The sequence below is a fragment of the Amphiura filiformis genome, chromosome 13, assembly GCF_039555335.1.
Source record: "Amphiura filiformis chromosome 13, Afil_fr2py, whole genome shotgun sequence".
Lineage (NCBI taxonomy): Eukaryota > Metazoa > Echinodermata > Ophiuroidea > Amphilepidida > Amphiuridae > Amphiura > Amphiura filiformis.
In genome coordinates this window covers 29934773-29957965 of record NC_092640.1, presented here as the reverse complement: position 1 = coordinate 29957965, position 23193 = coordinate 29934773, and the positions used below count along the sequence as shown (strand labels likewise).

Genomic DNA, 23193 nt, shown 5'->3' with positions numbered 1-23193 from the left:
ATTTAGCTACTGCACAGAACAGATCGGTAAGCATGTAAGCTTCAAGCTTTATAATTTATTATTCTCATTCTCGTTCTGCAAACAGGCATGCATGCATGCATGTCTAGCATTAAAATAGGGATGACCATCAATCATAATTTCATGTTGCCCCTTTTGCTACAAAAGATTGTTTTCTGGAAAGAACTCATCAACAGAAGTATTTTGGTGGTTAAATGGTCAAAATAGGTCAAAAACTTTTCGAATTATGAATTTTCAAAGTTTCCCATTCTGACCGGTCATTGGAACGAAATAAATTGACAAAGTCTAAATATAGCAATGTGAGCAAAATTGGTATAAGCATATATTTACCTTTTTATATTTCTTTATTTTAATATATATGCAAACATGAAACAAGCATATTGTGAAAGTATCAAAGGGTTTCTTATGAAATGGCACTTTACTAGTCAATAGTAGGGATGTTCATAAAATTTTGAAGTTCAATATTTTTAGCTGAAAGTTCTTTCATTTGAAAGAGAATTAAATTACCTAAACAATAAGGGGTCAATCATTTCTAGTGCATATACTTTTGAAGTTACAGACAAAAATAGTGTCATCAAATTGCCCAAAATTTTGTGTGTGAAATTGTGACAGCAGGCACATGTACAATGCACACTACTGTATGTGACCCCAGATGACCTCCTATTCTTTACTGTAAGAAAGCTGTTTTGGATGGTCTTGATTTACACACAAATTGCTTTTGAGCTAAATCGAGTGTCGACTTGGTGGAACATGGATTGCACTATGTGATAGTTTATGAATCCAGTATCATGCCAGTACCAACATAAGTCAACATCACTTAGTAATAATTTTAGTAATTTTTTCCATTGAGCCCCACAGTAAAGCCATTTTTGGACCGTACAGGCACATTCCACTTCCCTATGGACGAATAGCGCCACCTATAGTGTGTGATGTGAGCCTGACTATCAATAGCATTAAGGTTTTACCGTCGTCACCCGATTCGACTTGACCATTGCGCCTGTTTTCAACGCGAGCGTACTCCGCGTCGTGCTCGGCGTTGCGTTGCAGACACTCGCAGAGAACGATGCGTGTTGTGCGTGTCTATGCTATTTTTGCGCACCGGCGATAACTAGGGCCACAAAATAAAGAAAACAATGTTTGCTGAGCGCAATAAAAAGTGGCAGCTTCTAATAATATTAAATACAACATGTACAAACCAAATGCCAGCGTGCTTCCACTGATAACGGACCTGGACCCCTCCCCAAAGTAGGCCTACGACAGTAGTGTCCAATAGATGGTATGAAGTTATAGGCCTACCTATACAGAATCAGGGTGTGTTTTTTTAACATTAGGCCTAAACGAGTGTTGGTTAAATTGGTTAATACGTTTTAATAATTTTTTGGCCTAAATGTTGGGTAAGCACTATATTATAGGCCTATATTAAAGGTTAAACGTTAGTAGAACGTTTCATAATGAAACACACTACAACAAAATTAAAAACATGTTGTAAAAATGTCATTGTAGACATATTATTTTGGCAACATTGTTCCAATTTAGAATATGTTTTGCAGCAAGTGTTCATATTTTTGATTGTTATTTTAAAAATGTTTTAAAAGTTTATAATCCAACATTTAAATGTTTAAAGCATTTTGTGTTATTGGGTAAAGACCTCGTGCACTGAATTCATAATGCATGCGATATAGACAACACCATCAAAACTTTTCACAAAAAAGGTCATACATTTACAAAAATGAGCATTGGCCAAACGTTTTTCTACAATGTTTAACTTCGCTTTAATTGAACTGCAACCATTGATTATGAATCCACCTCGAGATAATTTCAGAGGGCCTTTAGTTTTGTGACCAAAAAGATTTCCTCTCGGTAAACGGGACTAAGCATGCTAAGTAGGCCTATGCCTATAATAATTGTAGGCCTATTATAGTCAAACGTTTCCGCCCATGGTGTCAAACGCTTCGCTGTAACATGTTTAATAAATTTTCTTTTTGTTCATTCGAGTCAGGTGATCATAAAGCTGAATTTAATATGGACACTTCTTAGCCTATAAGAAGTATTTTAGGTAACTTTTATTTATAGTGAAAACTTTCCTGCGTAAACAGACAATTCCTTTTATGTGGCCATATCGTGTAAGCTAACGCTGATCCGGCATCAGATCGCGTGTATACCAGCGCTGGTACGCTTAATTCAAAATATCCATCTACGCAATTAACTACGCATGGTGTCGCAGAAAAATGCTTTTTGACCAATTTTGGTCAATTTACGCGAAAACAAGGTCCGGTACCCCCAATTTTTTTTTGCGCGATTTTACAGAGCTTTTTCTTTTTCATAACATATGTAAAATTAAAAAAATTTTGTCTCGACAATTTTTTTATACAACGCAAAAGGTGGTATATTTTGGACAAATTGCTGATTTTGCCATTGAAGTATACAGAGATTTTTGGAAATGTACACCACTTTTAAAACGGCTGTAGCTCAAAAGTGCGGTCCCGCACCCCCTGTTTTTTTTCCTGATTTATTATCTACACATATTAATGTACAAAATATGTCAATTTAAAAAAATTTCGTCGATAGGTTTAGTAACGACGGTAAAACCTTAAGTATTTCTTCACCCCCGAGGCACTGAAATCATGCTTTTAGAAAACATTTGCCAAAAATCATCCATAAGGCTAATGGAACTCGATTGTTAGTTTCCTATTGACCGCCCTCATCACTTTTTCAATTTGACAAAAACTTTCATTATTTTCATAAAAAAGTCAATTATCTGAAAATTGAAATGCAAATAATCAAAATTTGAAACTCTCAAAATGTCTGACATCCCTTGCTGATCATAATCAACAGTTTTTCTTAGTTGTAGGGGTAGAGGATATATGCAAGGCTTTAGCTAGAGACCCGTCCGGCCGTCATTTGGACGCCCTGTCACGAAAATGGACGGCCTAGGACGGCCTACGAAAAAAAAAAAAAAAAAATTTTTTTTTTTTTTTTTTTAAGTTATTTTTTTCCGGTTTTGTAGTGTCCCCGGACCTAGACCTAAATGCTAGGATCATTCATGGTTGACCTTAAAAAAAAAATAAAAAAAAAAATTTGCATGATGTTTTGTGTTTTTAATATGAAAATTGATAGTTTGTATTCATGTCATACTCTATCAATGATATCAAAATGCATTCAAATTCAATGCATTTTGATATCATTAATATAGTATGACATGAATACACACTATCAATTTTCATATTAAAAACACAAAACATCATGCAATTTTTGGTTTTTTTGTTTTGTAGTGTTCCTAGCATTTAGGTCTAGGTCCAGGAAACTACTAAAACCAAAAAAAAAATAACTTAAAAAAAAAATTTTTTTTTTTTTTTTTTTTTTTTTTTTTTTGGAATTTCGGGTATCCGGGCATGGAATTTCCGCCCGGGTACTAGGCTACCCGGGCGGGACTCGAATTCCCAGGAACCAGTCCCTACCTTAGTAAGTCAAGAAAAGTAAGTTTTGAATGGTATTGATGCAAATTGCTTTAATACAAATAGTTGGATTTTTATGTCTAAAAAGCCTCTCCTGGGCCCTTCAAATTGCTAAAATCCAGGAGCTTTCGGGGGGCGCTTCCCCCCTGATCCCCCGCCAGGGGGCCTAAAGCGCCCCCTGGACCCCGGTCGGTGGGCGCCACGTTCGCTTCGCTCACTTCACTTTACTTTTTGTACTTTGGACACCCTACTTTCAAATCCTGGCTAATGCCTTGGATATATGTACCGTAGCAAATAATGGAAATTTAAGGATTACCTCATCATATTTCTAGTGATTACAAAAATTGCAAATTTCTTTTCATTTTAATGAAAACAAATTCAAATCTTTTCTCAATCTGTTGCAAAATGTCTGTAAAGATGATCTAAGCATTAATTAATACTGGTTTTGAGATAGTCTTTCATCAACAATATACTTTGGTACTGGTGGGGTACCTAAATTTGGAGAAAGCTGTTCATGAAATCATTGATTTTGTTGACATAATGGATAATGAAAAGAAACCGAATAATGAATAATGAAATAGCGACCTCGTCCTTTTTTTTCAAACATCCAATCGGAAACTAATAATCGAGTTCCATTGGCCTAATGGCCAAAGTGGCACAAAATCAAAAGTCCAGGTGAACTTTTTTTCCACAACAATATACACTACACGTAAGAAAAATACTAATGTACTACAAGGGATTTTCAACATAGGAATCCAAACAATCAAGTACCAACATGCACAGCTTTGTCCTGATATCACTTCTGGGGTTTTAACAAAATGTTTAACCTCTATTGTGATTGGCAGCAGCATAAGGTATCTCTTTGATAGCTGATAATGCCCAGCCATTCAGCAAGTGGCTAATAACTGACCTCGATAGGCTTGAATGAATACTGTCATGTGCTACAAAACCATCACACTCCAGGGACTGGTCACGCCATATGCTACAGGGAGCACAGTACTTTAACAATGGAGTGAAAGACTCATTATTGATTAGGCGCGTATTTTAAAAGTACAGCTCCTGTGCGTGTATAGCAGCAAGTCAGTGCAGATGGTATAAACATGATAAATATAAGAAAATGTTTAGGGTTGAGATCAGGTGAATAATACAACAAATGAGCATGAAACTTCACATTTATGTTCAGAAAGGTGTCTATTTTTAACATGATTCGAAAGGTGTTTGGAAATTCCAAAGGGAAGCTGGTGATTTAATTTTTAACTCGAGATCTACTTGTCCGCTTTTTTTTTTTCCTTTTTACAGAGGGTATGATAGAGGTAATTAATAACAACAACTCTGCCAAATTACAGCTCAGTAGGTCAAGGTGTTCACCTGATCTTATTCATCTGAATATTTTGTGCCATTCTGAGCAGTGCTGCACTGGGCCCAGACAGGGTCTAATTCTGCATAAAACCGGGCAGCGTTATTTCTATAGATCTGCTGCGCATTCAAATTGCATTGTATTGCATCGTAATTTCATTTGTGTCTATGCTAATTATGTTTACACAACATGAACTCACATGTTTTCAAGCAAATTCGCCGATAATAGGTGATCAAAAGCGATCGGAATGTTACAAAAGTACAGATCGCATTCAGCTTACTTCATATGAGATGATCTTGGAAAAAATACGGCATAATTTGTCTTGGTGCTTGCGGAATGCCATGCAGTAAAATATTAAAACGTTGCGGCAATTCATGATTGACAACTAGCAATCGGCGTGTACTTCGTATCCTCCTGTCAATTTCTTATCCACTCACTAATCCTCACAAAAGCTTTGTGTTGATTACGTAATGTGTGGAGGCAAATTGCAATAAGTACAATGAAATAATGAGTAGGGCGGGCTCGAGGCGGGTTTCTTCTTCATCTTACGTAACAGTATTGTTCTCCAAAAAACCCGGAAGCTTGTCGTTTGGAGCTCTAGCTGAAATACAGCAAGATAATGTAAGATAGTAAATGTAAACCTGTATTTTAGCTAGAGTATCTCGAGCTAACTGGGCCACTGGCAATTAAGCGCACTGTGGCGATGGACCAATTTTGACTCACACTTACAGAAAAACCAAATAAGTTATGATGCTGTAATTTGCAGGATAGTTACAAAACATAATTGGCATTAACATCTCCAATTTTTACAGAAAAATTATGAAAAATAAAAGAATGAGCTCAATTTAGAAATGTCTGTGCAAGCAGTGCACAGTTGAGCTCCCTGCATGTCTATGGGAGTGTTCTAATCAAGTTGATGGTTCATTGGTCATCCCTAATTAAAATGCACTTTCAGTTTCTGTTGCCGCGTTTAAATGGGAATTATTTTTTCTACTCGCCATGCTAGAACTCTGGCCATAGTATCCGTTTTTACTTCTACAAAAAAGTTTTAGGTCCAGAGGCACTTGCATTGAAAAATTTGTTGAGCATGCTTGAACGATTGAGTACAAAAGTTGAAAGTATTTCAAAATGCTTGTTCGAACCAAAACAAATGTTGCTAATAAACATGAGTCGATGACATGATATTGATAAAGCCCACTTGAGAACACACAATCGCCGGTCATTTCTAAAGATGCATTTATACTCAATCGCTTTTGCAGAAATCTGAATTGCACGCATGATCAGTGTACTAAATCGCCGTTGTATTTGCATGCTGAGCATGCGCATGATTCGCTGTTTTTCAAAAGCGACACGTAGGCCTATTATTTGACATTTGCTTTTGTCGGTCAACGTTCACTAAAATTACACACATACTTTTACATAAACTGAGCTCAAAAAGAAACTTATAATTTTTTACAACTTGTGAATCACAAGGTCATATCTTAAAATACTGTCAATCAAAATAAACCAAAATTACACACAGGATTACCTTAATACTCTACTCAAAACACATGTCAGTAACCAAGCAGTTGCCCAACTGACACAACAGCAAAATGCACTGTCATGGGACAGCTTCATGGACTTCCTTCACTTTCACAGCCCAACATGTGGCACCCAGAACAAAACATCTGTGAGAATGCACACAAGATCCTTGCACAGATGATAAAACGGTGCTGCTTTCTGCTTTTCATACACTTTTTTCATGAAACAGGGCTGGGCTGTGAATGTGGTCCAGGAAGCTGTCCCATGTCAGTTAGGGTGCATCAAAAGCCCCTCATGTCAACCATATTTTTTTGTACCTAGTGTCAAACTGTGCCATTTAACTAGAAAATCATCCCCTCCAAATTTAAATTCAATCCGAGGTCGGGAAGGGGGTCCACCGTGAGCTTAAAGTTCGGACAGAGGCAACCAATAAAAGTCCGGCCGGCAGCTATTGTATTATATACAGTTCTACACACACATTAATAGCTGCCTTTAGTGAAAGTTTTTAAAGTACCTCATATCTCAGCCAATACTGAATCAAATGCAAATCCATTTGAACTAAGCAAAAAGGCAGCTATTTTCAGACATATTTGAGGTCATAATAATAGCTGCCATGTGCATGTTTCTCTATTTACAGCTGTTTCTGCATGGAAAATGGACCCATCATGTGCTACAAGCTTAAAGTTTGTGTATGATAGGTGCCTTTAACTAAATGACAAATCAATCAGGCAGCTATTTAGTTTCCATTACTTTATACTGCACATCACTGTGGCTGCCATATGAATAACAAAGTAATAAATTGCTTAATATTTATCAGTCTATATGATATGCTTTCTCAGATTAAGTTTCTGTTTTCTATCTTGCTCCACCACTTGCAAGACATTTGATTATGTTCTGGGCAGTATAGCTTGGAAATCTGTATGAGTTTCACGACACTTTCTGCTGCATCATTTACCACATTGACGGCTCTAACATTGCTAAGCGATAGCTGTAAAGCTAAGGACTCGGGCCAATCAATTACATTCAAGCAGTCATGTATAATACATGTCCAAACTGCTGTCATAGTATCAAAATCCCTCTAATGCAGAATCACTTTGAACATCTTCCGCAAGGCACTGTGACAACAAAGCACCAGCTACCAAATATGTGAATTTGTTGTATTTGCAACAATAATCTAAAGTTCCTGCTGGATAACATGCAGTGTTGCTTCTGACCCGCCATGGAACGATCTTCAGTTGTACAAGTGCCTCCTGCAATATGCCGATATCAATTTCGGTGTTGCAACAAGTGCACGCAAACCCACAAAGCCCTGAACAGACATCTGTGGTACATGTGTTATCTCACCAAAGAGATGGCACTGCTTGCTCTCTTCAGTGGAAAGGTACCAGTACAATAGAGACAAGCTTTAGCGAGAACGAGAAGGCTACTTGAACTTAAACCTGATGCAGCAGCACTAAAGCCATATGTATTCGCTTGGCGCAGGCTTTGGAAAGCCAAAGTTCCCTGACCCTGAGAATATCACTTAGTCAACAGTCATCCAAGCTGATTTTGCAGGCAAGGTTCACTGTGAACAACTGAACATCCTGCAGATCAACATGATCAATGACAAATTCCTAGCAGACAATGTTGACACTTGGCCAGAGTCCTCAGTTTATCTGCAATCGCTTAGCAATGTTAGAGCTGTCAATGTGGTAAATGATGCAGCAGAATGTGGCATGAAACTCAGTGCAGATTTCCTAGCTGCTGCCCAGAGTTAGGAACATTATCAAAATGTCTTGCAAGTGGTGGAGCAAGATAGAAAACGGACACGGAGAGCGTAAACTGATGCTACCTAATTTACCAATATCATATGGACTGATAAGCAACATAGATAAGTACATTTATTAATTGTTATTCATATGGCAGCCACAGTGATGTTCAGTATAAAGTAATGAAAACTAAATAGCTGCCTGATTGATTTGTCATTTAGTAAAAGGCACCTATCATGCATGAACTTTAAGCTCGCAGAACACGATGGACCCATTTTCATGCAGAAATGGCTGTAATTAGAGAAACGTGCACATGGCAGCTATTATTATGACTTCAAATATGTCTGAAATAGCTGCCTTTTTGCTTAGTTCAAATGGATTTGCATTTTATTGAGTATTGTCTGAGATATGAGGTACTATAAAAACATTCACTAAAGGCAGCTATTAATATGTATGTATAACTGTGTATATAATTCAATAGCTGCCGGCCGGACTTTTACTGGTTACCTCGGTCCGAACTTTAAGCTCACGGTGGACCACCTTCCCGACCTCTGATTGAATTTAAATTTGGAGGGGATGATTTTCTAGTTATATGGCACAGTTTGACACTAGGTACAAAAAATATGGTTGACATGAGGGGCATTTGATGCACCCTAATGTCAGTGCATTTTGCTGTTGTGTCAGTTGGATAACTGCTTGGTTACTGACATGTGTTAAAAGTAGAGTATTGAAGTAAATCTGTGTGTAATTTTGGTTCAATTTGATGGACAGGATTTCAAGATATGACCTTGTGAAAAATTATAAGTTTCTTTTTGAGCTCAGTTTACATTACACAAGCTGGGAGAAAAAAATCCCAGGTTGACCCAAAATAACGTATCGCACATGATAGACCACCTAAGTTATCGTAAATCGGTTTCTCCCAGGTCGACCGTAAATTTTTGGTTGCCACTTTCGGCCCACAAACGCCCAGGATTTTTAGCCAGGTCGACCCACAACAAGCATGCAAATAGGCCTACATGACCCGACCATGGCGATACACATGAGCTCACATGTGATGAGATGAGTATAAACCATTGTACAGAGTTTTTCATAACTTTTGCAAGCGCCGGTGACTTTTACGATATCAGTTTGTCTTGGCATCTAAATTAATTGACATACATGTAGTATTTAAGGGTGTCTACGTTTAAACGTTTCACGTGTAACCGCCCATTAAATGCAAAAAATTTTTTTTTTTTATTTATAAAGTTTTTCAATGTTTTTCCTACCCTTACAAAAAGTCTAACCCACCCCCAAACCTTACTAAGGTCATCACTTGACAAAGGTCTATGACCGAAAATTCGTGTTTAATTTTGCTACGCAAATAAATTTATATTTTAATATACAAATGTGGTTGACACCAAATATTTCTACTCTTGGACTCTTTTACTTACCCAAACCTTACTACATGTATACAAGCCTACCCTAGCCCAACTAACCTTTAACCTAACCCAAGACCATTATTTGCCCTTACCCAAAAAGGGAATTAGGGGAGAAATTGATTTCACCTGAAAATCTGACCTGTTTTTAAATGCATGAATGTATTAATGTTTTAAATTTAATTACTTTACTTGTATGTGTATGTCTGGTTCAATACAGCAATACGCAGTATTGCTGTCTGGTTACTCAGGTACGAATAATTCCGCATGAATTGAGACATCGGAGCAGGCCAAACACAGAGGACTAGCCTACATCCTGTATCCTACTATCACTCAAACAAGCAAATCTCTTCACGAATTCACTCACCTTGCGATCCTACATCATCAGTTGAAACAAACATCTAAGTTTCCAAAAACAACTTGGTCATTCCTCAAAACTACAAGTAACTTCATTAATAAAAAATTGAAATCCTACTATTACCCGTTATTGAGAATTTTGTTCGATTTATGTCAACCAAAAGAACGCATGAGTCGTTCAGTTGACCAAAATGGTATCTCCTGCCTCCTGGTCACCTCAGATATGACGTCAGTATCAAGCTGCTTATTAAATATTCATGAAACCGACCACGTGGTCACAATCGGTGGATCGGATTGGTTGAAATCAACGCCACGTTTTTGACCTTACAGGGGTCAGACTCAGAGATATGCATATTCATGTAAGAAAACAGGGATACGGATATAGTATCATCACCGGAACTGAGAAATGCGACATTTTCGATGTTTGTACCGGGGAATTTCAGACACGGAGACTCCGCAGAGATTTCTACAAATTCGTCCAAAGGTGACCAAAGGGTTGGGGATCGCATTTTTAACTATCACTAAAAATGTTTCGGAATTGAGGTCGGCTAATTATAAAAAGTAGACAGTTTCAGGGACTGTAATTGGTGTAGATGTCATATTTTGAACAGTGAGCGATAAGTGACCAATTTGACGTTCAGCACAAGTGTTTATCCTTACCCTCAGGGTGCTAAACATGCTAATACAGGTCCGATTAGGGGGTTCCCTTTTGGGGGTTGGGGCAAGGGTGTTAGGCTAGAATTGGGCTTGGGTGGGTTTGTATGATGTAGTAAGGTTTTGGAAGGGGTTAGAGTTTGTGTAAGGGTAGGAAAAACATTATAAACCTTTAAAATAAAATCAATTTAAAAAAAAATTAAAGGAGATATATAGTCATACTTCCAAGTTTTCTACTTTCTTGAATTTGCGTCAACGTGTACACACACATGATAAGCTTACATAGTTTGTCAGCCCTTACAGCGCTCTATGTTTTCAGACTTGTGAGAAAAAGAAACTAATAAATTATGAGAAGAGGTCACAAATAGGATCAAATAATCCAACAAAGAATCACCCTGTCGAAGTGCCGGACATATACATGTTTTATGAATACTTTAATTATTATTTGATCCACAACAACAACCACCACGAAAGTAGTGCCAATTTCTATTAGCCTTGGCTGTCTCTCGATCAACAAGTGCAGAGGGCGCTATGAATCTCCCAGCTTGACCAATTCGGCCATACTTGTGCAGTTGTAAACAAAAATGATTCAGAGTAACCTATGAGTATATAAACACACCCCTACACAATGACTAATTTTAAATTAAATTTACATCATAGGCACAAAAGGCTGTGTTCATGTACCGTTACTCAGCCAAACATGGCAGAGTAGGGCCCGGATGTCCTATCTTCACAACGTTATACCTTTTCAACAAGGAAAGAGATCCGAAAAGCGAACGTCTAACTCGCCACAAGTTTGGGGAGCACATTTCTTCAATATTTTGACAAGTTGACATCAAATGTTCTATTCTATATTGTTTGGCAATAATGTCTTTTGCTAAAAAATAGTACGTCCAAAGTTGTAATTTTGTGTTTTTGATCGCAAAGATCGGATATTTTTATCCCAAATTCCAATTCTGCACCCTTCGCAAGGGTGCAGGATTCAGAAGATCTTTGACAATAATTTTGCCTTTTTGGACACTAAAATGCATAGATGATAGATCCTTAATTTTGTTTCAACCGAGTCTTAAATTAGTAAGCACAATAAGGTGGGTACCAATTTTATACCATTGATTAAATTTTGAAGAAATTGTTGAATATCTGACCTCGCAAACCATTAAGTGTGTATTTCCCATAGGGTCGCATGTCATGAATTGGTCATCTTTTGTGTAATGTAATTGTAAAATGATAAAAATGTCACCAAATTTGATTCACTTCAACGCAACTTTTAATGAATACATTTTAGACCATTAAAGCTTGTAACTTACAAGGATGCCAAATTATTTTAGTAAATCATCATAATACAGGGTGGGTAAGAAATATACTGGGTGAAACATCAACAAAATTAGCATCTTTCTTGTCATGGTACACCCCATATTTTCCTTTTCTGAAAGCTATGTAGCTCAAAATAAATATGGATTCAGAAAGACTTTGCATGGGTCCTTCAAACAAATCAGGAAGAAAGAGTTTGGTATCTCTTGCATTAAACATACAGGGTGGTCAAAATTGTAAAATAATTTTACCGTTTTTTATGACATTATCAATCAAAACTTTTTTCCTCTATGTCTGGCACTTACATATAAACTAATAGCATAGTTGAATTACTCATCAAATTTCCTTAAAGATATATGTGAACTTTTGAATAATCAGGGTGACTCAGCCAAGAGATCTAGGCCATTTAGAAATGTTGGAGCATTACATGCAAACTTTGTAAACTGTCTTAATTAGCATTTAATTAGGCAATTAATTAGTTACCGTACATCTTTTGTTACAATTGATGTACTATGGGGTAGATCTACAATCCAGGATGATATATGTGCAATTTGAGGTCCATGCTAGTTGTACTTTTTAAGATACAAAGGTTATTATTTTCACAATTTTGTGTACAACCCTACATGTATTGGGCTCACCCGCCCCGGCTCCTCCATTGACACATCTTACATATTGAAGTATAATCTCAAAGTAGTTGTCCAATCGACTTGGGGTTTTTTGTATTTGACAAAGAACATAATTATCTACAAAATGACACCAAACTTTCTACAATAGGTATTATACTTTTAGAATAAACCAAACTTGAAATGTGAAGAAAGCATTTTCATGTTATGGCTCCTCCATTTTTGGGTGACCTATTTGTGACATGCGACCATAGACAGACAAAATGGCGTGAGCCAGTCAGTAGGTACAGCGTATCATAGGACTGGTGAGCGAGTCTACGTGTATGCATCACATCATGCATGCATTCATGCATTGCACATGTTGATTCTTTTTTTTTTTTATCATACTTTTTTTTATCCATACAGCCTGAATTATTCCAATCATGATCCTTGTATTTGTGGACCATGATTTTTTATGCATCCATCTGATGATCTGATGTCTGATAAGCAGACTTGACACTCATACTCATAGTCATGGATGACAGGCATCTATGCAATGGGTCCCACTTACTTTGATCACTTACTTTGATCAGTTTTTCGCGTCTGGTCCCACGGGACCTGACGCTGATACATGTATAGTGTTGGAATTAAATCCCCAGTGAGTTCCAGTGACACATTCTAGAAGTTATCTGTTATAACTCAGCTGAAGATATACATACAGTGAGAATTGACATACTGAGACAGAGACGGCAGAGCGTACCTGGCCTAGGTCGATGCCAGTGAACTTTCTCCATCCCACACATGCATATGAGCTAAGAGCTCATATTACCATTAATAGACTGGCGATATGAAACTAGGCCAAAATATATTGTTGTGTTGTCCTCAAGTACACAACCATTTTTGTGGCCCTATTTTGTGACAGGGATTGGTTGAATATATTAACCCTTAATAAATGGAGAAAGAAAGAGTTTTCAGTTAAATAAATAAATAAATAAATTTAAATTAATTAATTAATTAATTAATTAATGACAAGTAATTAATTAATTAATTATTAATAATTACTTAATTACTTAATTATTAATAATTACTTACTTAATTAATTAAATTTATTTATTATTAATTAATTAATTAATTAATTACGTGTCATCCAAGGTCAGAGGTCATCAATCAGAGGTCATCCTTGGTCAAAGGTCATATGGGGTCAATGGTGTCAAAAAGTATCTATCAAATTAGAGAAAACACCTGTCGCTGCTCCACCAGCATATTACTATTCAAACAGTTTACTAAACTATTCAAACAGTATACAATCAGTTAGACAAATACAATTTGCACATTTTATAATTGTTCAGACATAACTCAAGTGCATCTTATATCTCTAATACCCCTATAATTGTCAAGATGTCAAAACTTTCTTATCATTTTTATATTTAATTACCACCAACTACATTTATTTTTATATGTCGACTAATAAAACGCCATGAGAGTACATAATTATACTCGTATTTGATTCCTGATTCTTCAGGTCTGTTTCCATGCCCACAACGCACCCAATTTTCTCTTTGGACCAGACGCATCCCTTTTTAAAGGGATTTTTATCACTAAAACCACTGTCACTCACACTCACCGTACCAGATCTAGCTCACATAATTTCCATGTCCCCAGAGTCAGTGGCCTTGCTTCCAACTCCTTCTTTTATCAGGGTACCCTTGACTGGAATTCTTTACCTATTCACATCAGGTCTATCACCAACAAGAATTCCTTCAAATCCCATGTCAAAACCCATTTATCTTCAACCTCAATGAACCAGGAAATGGCTGAATATGTTTAACTTATTTCTCTTTTGTCCCCTCTTTTGTGACTCTGTTTTCATCTCCCTTTTGCAGGCACCTTTTCATTTTGGACCCCATTGGAAATAAGTTGGCATATTTAGCCAACTTTATGGGTTATCCTGGCTCATTGACTTGGTTGTGTGTTTCTTGTGATGATGATTGATTGCATATTTCTGTATTGTTGTCAATTTTGCCAAATAAATAATAAATAAATAAATAAACAGGCATACGCATGCAGCCTGGATAATTTTATCACTCATCCAAGGGTGAAATTAAGTGGGAAACAGGCCCGGTCCCCGCACTCCGTGCATCCGCGGGTATTCATGCTCGTCGAAAATTTCGCGAAATAAGGGGTGTTTTCAGATGAAGAAACGCGATTCATGAAACACACAAAAAGGGTGTTTTTCAAACCACGTATTCGCGAAATTGAAAAAAAAAGGTATTTTCATCGAGCAGCCTACGCGTTTTTGCCAGAAAAGGGCATATTAGAAATATTGTTCGTGTTTTAGCGAAAATGGGGGTATTTTCGAAGGGCAAATAATTCGTGAAATCTCTAAAAAGGGGTGATTTTCCCTACAAACTTCAAGCGAAATGAGATGCAAAAGGGGTGTTTTAAAGTTCACCGACAAGCATGAATACCCGCAGATGCACGGAGTGCGGGGAAACGGGAGCCGTTTGCCCCCCAGAAACTCTGAAATGGCCCCTGATTTCATCTCAATTGTAGTTGACCAGGGACACTTTTCTCACGAAACTGCCCCCTGGATAGTGAACCCAAAATATATAATTCAAAGCAACTAATGCTTATTTAATTCATCCAGCACATCTTTATTTTTATTGGCCCCTTGGTAATTGGAAATGGCCCCTGGTTCCTCCAAATCTTGGTGAACCAGGGACCACTTTTTTGCCAAAGTGGCCCCTGGTACAAGCTCTCTTATTTTCACCCTTGCACTCATCATCTACATACTACAATTTTCTGCACTGATGGCACCTTTACCGCACATGTACAACTTTATTCATTGGCAGGAAATCCAAGCTGATGGACTATATGCCAAGTGTAATTGCAGTAGAAGTAGAAGTACATCTAAAGAAATACTGGACAGGACCAATATTTTATTGGTATCGACGTCCAGATTCTGGTGGCATCACAAATGTCTAAAAAACAACTCAACTGAGGGTGCATAAACCAAGGGTGTGCATAAATTTTAAAAACAGTAGCAGTGTCACATAAAAATTATTTTTAAATCCTAACCATGTCATTCCCTCTCTGCTGTTCTATCCATCCGCATGCTGCTCACACCCCCATGCCCGGAATTAGCATGTTTTAGCAAGTTTTAAAAGTATCTAAAAATCAATAAAACCTCACTTCAAAAATTTCTGATGATGAGAACAGGGTGTCTTTTTAACTTTAAAGTTTATATTATTTCGTTCAAAATTGGAAAATGAAAAATAGGCTAATTTTTCAAGATCATATTCCTGAAGCTTCAAAATGATGCTTCAACCAACTTTGTATGATATCCTGAAATGAAGAATTACATAGCTTCAAAATGAGAAAAAGTTTCTGCACTTTTTAAATTTCATAACTTAAAAGTTATGAAATGAGGTACATTCTAGTGGTACCTCTTTTCTTATCATAAATAACGTACCGCTTGTCTTGAGTCACTGAAATTTCAGTGTAGTAACTGAATTCCTTGCCCCTATAATATACAACTTTTGTTTCCAGTTTGTTATTATTTTTTGAGAAAAATGCAAAATAGTCAGAAATTTATCTAGGGCGTTGTACCACCTTAATGTTTGCATTTTAACACTCATAACAAATTCTATTAAATTTAGGGCGTTGCTGTGAAGCAAATCGCATATTAATTAATAATATTATTATTATGGCTTTTAAAAATTGAGTTGCCTTTACTTTTTGTATTGAATTGAATGCATTTTTTCCTTCTTGCAGAAAAACTATCACAATGGACTTGCTAACAGATGCAGTGAATGACTCCTACAATTTCTACCTCCATGCACTCACATTCAGCGGTAAGCTATTAACTCTCTTCACGCGGGTGTCGACTGCAGAGGACATGTTTCAAACATTTTTCAAACATTCAAAAATTTCAGAAATATAAATTTTCATGACCATATTTGGAATCAGCATGAAAAATGTATTAAAATGAGTACAAACAAGCCTAGTATTGGTTCAGTAGTTGTTAAGATAGCTCTTGATATTTTGAGAAAATATTTCAAAACTTCAGCTTTGTCCGTTGAAGCGCATGGCTAGCACGCAGAGCATTAAGATTTGCTTGTGTAATGTAGGCCTATTGTGTAATTATCAAAAATTTAGAACTTATTATTGTGCAGGAGGAGTAATAAAGACACTCCTCACAAAGTAATTAAAGGATCAAAAAATTTCATTCAATATTTTTCAAAAACAAAATAAGATGTAAGTGCCAGTTGAAACAGTCATGATGAGACTTTTTACAGTGTTTAGTTGAGCATGGACATGGCCACAGTGGCGTGCGGGAAGGGGGCCCCATGCCCCCCCCCCACTTTTGTTGGTCACGAAAAACGTTAAAAACATCCAAATTTGCTCCTAATCAGACTCCATTCGGGGGAACTGAACAACCTGCCCCCCCCCACTTTCAATGTGCTGCGCACGCCACTGCAAGGCCACATAATATAAAGATATTTTGATTAGGTACAAGTACATGTATGGTCAAGATAATCTGGATGAAATTTTTTAATCCTTTAATTACTTTGAGGAGTGTAGTAAGGGATGCACCATGTGACCTCCTGGGTGGAAGATTTTGGAAAAAAAAAACACTTCCCCCCTTTATGAGCCAAAAAACTTTCCACACTATATCACTTTAACCCTAACCCTCCTAAATACTACAAAATACTACTTGATATATGCGCTGTTCGTGCATGCATCTCAAGCGTGGTGTGATGACGCAATCGCCCTAAGTGATATATAACGCACGGTTTCGCTGGCCAGCGAAGCCAAAGACCTGTGGCAAAGTGTCGCCGACCGAGTGCTTGGCATGCGAGGGGTCTCGGGTTGAATCCCACCCAGAGCAAACAACTTCTTTCCTTCTTTTCTCTCTTTATTCTTTCCTTCTTTCCCTTCCCATCGCCAAAAAGCCCTTAGGCGGTTAGGGTTAGGTTACCACTATCGAAACTCGGTATAGGCTTCCTTAACCCTAACCCTCCTAAATACTACAAAATACTACTTGATATATGCGCTGTTTGTGCATGCATCCCGCGTGGTGTGATGACGCATTATCGCCATAAGTGATATATAGGCACGGTTTCGCTGGCCAGTGAAGCCCAAGACCCGTGGCAAAGTGTCGCCGACCGAGTGCTTGGCATGCGAGGGGTCTCGGGTTCGAATCCCACCCAGAGCAAACAACTTCTTTCCTTCTTTTCTCTCTTTATTCTTTCCTTCTTTCCCTTCCCCGTCGCCAAAAAGCCCTTAGGCGGTTAGGGTTAAGAAAGCCTCTCTATCACTAAAATAAAGACTTTTCACAAAAATCAATGTGCCCCAACCTCAACTTCTTGGTGCATACCTAAAATAGGCAAAATGAAAATACCAACATTTTGGCAAAGAATGGGAATTGGGGAGACCTGAAAAGGGAGTCATTTACAAAGCTGCATTTTGCAGAAAACCCAATCGAAATTGAACAACCAGTTCCAAAGATATTAGCAATTAACGAGTTTCCAAAACAACAGGAAATAATATTATTTCCTTTGTTTGCCTATCTCATATCCCTGATACAATGTATCTCAAAATCAATATTTCCCAGTTCCTACTGATTTTGCTTGATCTAAAATGGGAGTGTCCCATGTGACAAATTATGGGGTCTTTTGGTAAGAGACTTTCCTTTGGATCTACATTTGTAGATCTAAGGCAAAAAACTGTAGACCCCTTTCTGAACCTTCCGAATGTTTAGTCAGCAGGGCGGTTTTCCGCAAGTCTCTAACTTGTGTAAAACAATTGGACAAATGCATTTTCCCCAAGTTCAGCACCGCATGGAATTGCCCTCTGTATATTATTCAATGCAACGTTATTCAGTGCTAAGTCTTATAATGCCAGCTGGCTTCTAATGCAAACTAGACTCTACATTTAGGATCCACAACATGCTCATCTATCAGGGTGCAGTTCTTTAACCCCAATACATTTGTATATTCATTGAATGACCTTTGAAAATTGGGATACAAAAATTTGTATTCTGCAACTTGAGGTCAAATTGTGCACTATGATTGTTTAATGTGAGGTTATTGAACTATGCCATTAGGATGAGGCCATTGTGGTTCATAGTGTATCTATGGCACATGCTGTCTTCATTGCCATTTTAATAGAAAGTAAATTTCAACAGACCATTAAATTCACTCTGGAAGTGTATTAAACCAAACACTTTGAGCCTTCCAGTCATCATTAGAATCTAATTAACAATGTCAGCTGCCATGGTTACCCGCATCTCTGCCCTGCTCAATGTAGCTTTTGCCTTTATCCAAACAAAATAGGCGTTATAATTAATAGCGAAAATTGTGAGGTGGGGAAAATTATTTTTTAATATTAGAAGTCACAGGCCCGTGCCTATTACGCATCAATAGGTCATGTTACATGAAAAATGAAAACGGTCAGCGTGGGGTCAGCATGGTCAAAATCGGAGAACCAATTTATTATTACTAGTCAACATTTTTTTCATACAAGAATGTGCTTTTAATAGTAGCTAATGTAGCATTTATGTTTGCATTAAGAATTATTTTTACAACGGTTTGACAAATTTCACAATCAAAATAATTAAGTCAGTGCTCAAAGAACTGAGTACATACTTTGCCCAAGAGCGGTGTACCAGAGGGAGGGTACTCAACACAAATGGTACCCAGGAAAGACCCCCGTTTTTGGACCACATAGCTCCGAAAAAAAACCTGAATTGTACCAAAACAGAGTCAACAGACCCATGATTTTGATGATTTTAGCTCTAAAAGACCCTAACATGCTCATTACTGGGTTTTTTCAGGTGATTTTCAACCAGAAAGCCAAGAAAGAACCTTGATTTAGATTGTTTGCGTCTAAAAAAACCTTCTACCTGTTAGCAGCTCCAAAATGGTACGCCATCATCAGCTCCCAAAGACCCAACACCTCAACATTCCAGGGGAGCATATACCCACCAAAAATTTGATGATTTGAATATTAATATAATTAATAGAAGCTCACATATATTAAATTTGTATCTTTAAAAATACAAGCACACTTTAGCCTTGTATTTTGTATCATCAGCCGTGTTCAGACGGACTTAGAGGTATTAAAGTTCGTGTTTAGCTAACACGAAGCTACCTCTAAGGTACATGTAGCTTTGCCCGGTAGCTTTGTTTTAGCGCCCGTCTGAACAAGTAACGTGTTAACTAACACGAAGCTTAACCCGGAAGATTTACCACAGAGAAATCTCTGTGGTAGCGTGCTAACACGAAGCAACCGTTCCGTGTTTGCGCCAGTGTGAACAAGATGGTGTGGTAAGTTTGACCTTATGGATACAACACTTACAATTTCGCAGTATTTTAAATTCTCTTTCGCAATAGGCTATAAAATTCACAATAAATTATCTCCGTTTCTCACCGAGAATGAACTTAATGATAATGAAAGAAGCACCTCCAAAACGAAAAAGCATGACATAAACTGGTCAAAAAAAGAAATTATGGAAGCGCAGATAAGTGTCTGGAAAGACAAAGAAATTGAGTGGAGAAGAAAACAACAGGTTAAAAAAACATATGTAGGAGTAGGACATACCCGGTCTAATTGCCCTAAAACTAAGAGACATCGCTTCCACAGCGTACACGCATTCAGGTAATCGGCCTATAAACTTCCAGGACCATGAAGCAAACACCGAGCCGTAAAGATAACACGGAGTGCTTAAGAGTTTAAAAGACCATTTAGGAAGGACCATCATGTGGACAAGTTAAGTTATGACCTTGCACTACCTCCGTATTACGGTAACATGGAGGTAAGCTCCCGTGTGATCATGCCTATGGAATATAGATGGTAAAAAGATCTTATAATAGATGATGGTTGTACAAATTTGTACACAATTCTCAAGGTGACTAGAGTAGATTTGAGTGATGTGTATAAATTGGATTCAGTTGGCCAGCAATTTAGCTGTTAAATTAAATTGGACAAGCTTTGGAAGTTAATAATAAATGGTCATTTGGATCTAATTTAGTACTACACAGAAGATTCTTGTTTATTGGGTACATACAATTTCCACTGCTTATTTGTCTTGAGGAAAATTGAATCCAATAAAGAGCAGTGTTTAGATGACTGGTTGTGCAATTTGCTACATTTATTTTTCTGCAGTCAAATATAAAGCTGTCTTGAAATGATTATACATGTGTCACTTGTATGACCCACACCACGACCCCCGGGGGTGGTGCGTCACTTTACAATGGTGCATCGGATTTAACTATTCCAAGACCCACATGTGCGTCTAAACAATGACGGACATTTGCCGACAATGACTGAGCCCCTCGTCAAAATTGTGGCGCACATGTTAAGGATTATGATTACCATCTTATTTGGTACCAAAAGGAAGCTAAATTCAGTTGATAGTTTTACTGCTGCTTGCAATGGAGAGCTAATTAATACCTCTCTGTCTGTGAAATATTTAGGGGTCACCCTCGATAACACTCTTTCCGGTGAATCAATTGCTTCTAATATTATCAAAAAAGCAAACGGGAGACTCAAATTCTTGTACAGACATGCAGACTTTTTATGCATGAAAACACGCAAGACACTGTGTTCAGCTTTAATTCTTTGTCATTTCGATTATGCATGTTCTTCATGGTATACAGGGTTATCTAAAACTACAAAAACAAATTACAAATTATGCAAAACAAGATCGTTCGTTTTATTTTGGATGTGGGGCCACGTACTCATATTGGGCAGAAAGAATTGGATTTGGTGGGTATGCTATCCAGTCAAGACAGAGTAGTTCAATTAAAACTTAGTCATGTATTTAAAATTTTCCATAACTGTTGTCCTGAATATATGAAAATGCATTTTACTAGAGTATCATCTCTTCATAATTACAGTACCAGGGGTAGTCCATTCAACTTTAAGGTTCCTCACTCCAAGGGCCAAAATAGCCTCACTTTCTTTAATAGTGCAATTCATCATTGGAACTCACTGCCAAATGAAATCAAGAACATCAATGATTTTAAATTGTACAAACAATCTGTCAAACAGTTTTTAGCTGATCAAGGGTCCATTTGATTTTTAGAGTTTGAGCTGGTCTCACATTTCTGCTTTTTCCGTCCTTTTTGCACGTTGTCTCTGTTCTTGTTTTTGTATGGCAGTTTGTTCCTATATTTCTTTTGCTTGTAAAGGACCCCAATGGAAATAAGCTTTTCCCAAGGCTTGTTGGGCTATCCTTGGTACTTGTGTTGATTTGTAATTTCGTTATACAATTTTGATGTGCAATATATTTTATTTTGTTATAATAATACTGTATATGTAGTGTAATTTGTATGTTATTCTTATAGTACCAAATAAAATCAATCAATCAATCAATGACTGTCCTCATGACGCAAATTTGACTCACCATTTAGGTATTTTGACTGACACTGATGCACCTAACCATTGACGCACCTAGGTAAAGTGACTGACACTGACGCACCCCTTGGGGTATGTTGTGACGCACATATTGAGTAAATGACCGTACCCTGCGTCACTAATTGGTTGGTAAATGACCCAACCATGACGCTTTACATCCCCGGGGTCCTAGGGTGGGTCATACAAGTGACATGTGTATTATTCTCCATCTTTTTTTTTTTTTGGTATTTTTTTTCCAAATGCACCATTGGATCCAATTGAAATGACCAGACTTTGTGCTATATGGTGCCAAAAATGTATCCTTATATTTAGAAAAAAATCCTAATTTTAAAACTAAACCATATTTGGGTAAATTTAATTTTTAAAACTAAACCATATTTGGGTAAATTTCATTTTTTTAAATAGATGCTAATCCTGCACATTATGCCACAACATTGAATCCAAATGACCCAAGAAGTAAAGTTAAAGACCCATTCAGTGATCCCAGCGCAAGTGTGAAAAAGAATTAAAATTGTTTATAAATTGCTTAAAAGTGAAGGATAAGTCATTCAAATTGTCATTTGGTATTTTTGAAATGACAAATTTGGCAAAAAACAAAGTAAACAGCAGTGTTGACGAAGTTGAAGCCCCATTCAAATACATGTTATTACAGATTTGTGTAAAATGTCTTATTTTGTCTTAAATACACAGCTTTCGGCTGAACCACTCGCAGGCTATGTTAGCACATCTATGACAATGACAAAAGTACCAAAATCTGAATTTTGATGATTTTTACGATCATCCGGATGAGCAAATCACTGAATGGGCCTTTAAAGTAAAATTGACTAATGTATGTTTCTCTTCTTTTATTTCACAGATCCAAGAGTAGAAAACTGGCTATTTCTGCAGTCGCCGGTTCCCACTCTAGTCATCATATTCCTGTATTGCTTAATGGTATGGCTTGGGCCAAAGCTTATGGAAGGCCGGGAACCATTTGACCTAAAGAGACCGATGCTTGTGTATAATTTCTTATGTATGGTACTTTCATTTCATATTGTTAAAGAGGTAGGTTGAACTCGAAGAAGATATCTTACACTTCCCACAATGCATTTCTCCCATTTTGATTTCCTGTGCTGATGTAGCTATGTAAATGGGTTGACAGTGACAGCACATCCAGATCTTGGAAAATATGTGACATGATCAAGGGGAATGTCACATGTCGACCCTGGTCGAAAATGAGTTTAACACATGTTTCTAAAGAGGACATTTAGAGCTTTCAGAAACTGTAAATCCCATGTTGATACGACTTTCCTTTGCAAAGTTACAACAATTTATCAATCGCTGAAAACAATA

At 37.2% G+C, this 23193-nt stretch overlaps 1 protein-coding gene across 1 annotated transcript in view; it reads left to right on the top strand.

Moving 5' to 3' along the window:
* Nucleotides 1-7: 7 nt before the first annotated feature.
* Nucleotides 8-23193, top strand: part of LOC140168218 (very long chain fatty acid elongase 4-like) — a 40528-nt gene continuing 17342 nt past the window's right edge. The window contains exons 1-3 of the mRNA XM_072191556.1: nt 8-26; nt 16213-16292; nt 22718-22905. Of these exons, the coding sequence (XP_072047657.1) occupies nt 16226-16292; nt 22718-22905 (255 nt within the window). The 5' untranslated portion in view covers nt 8-26; nt 16213-16225. The remainder of the gene's footprint in view (nt 27-16212; nt 16293-22717; nt 22906-23193) is intronic.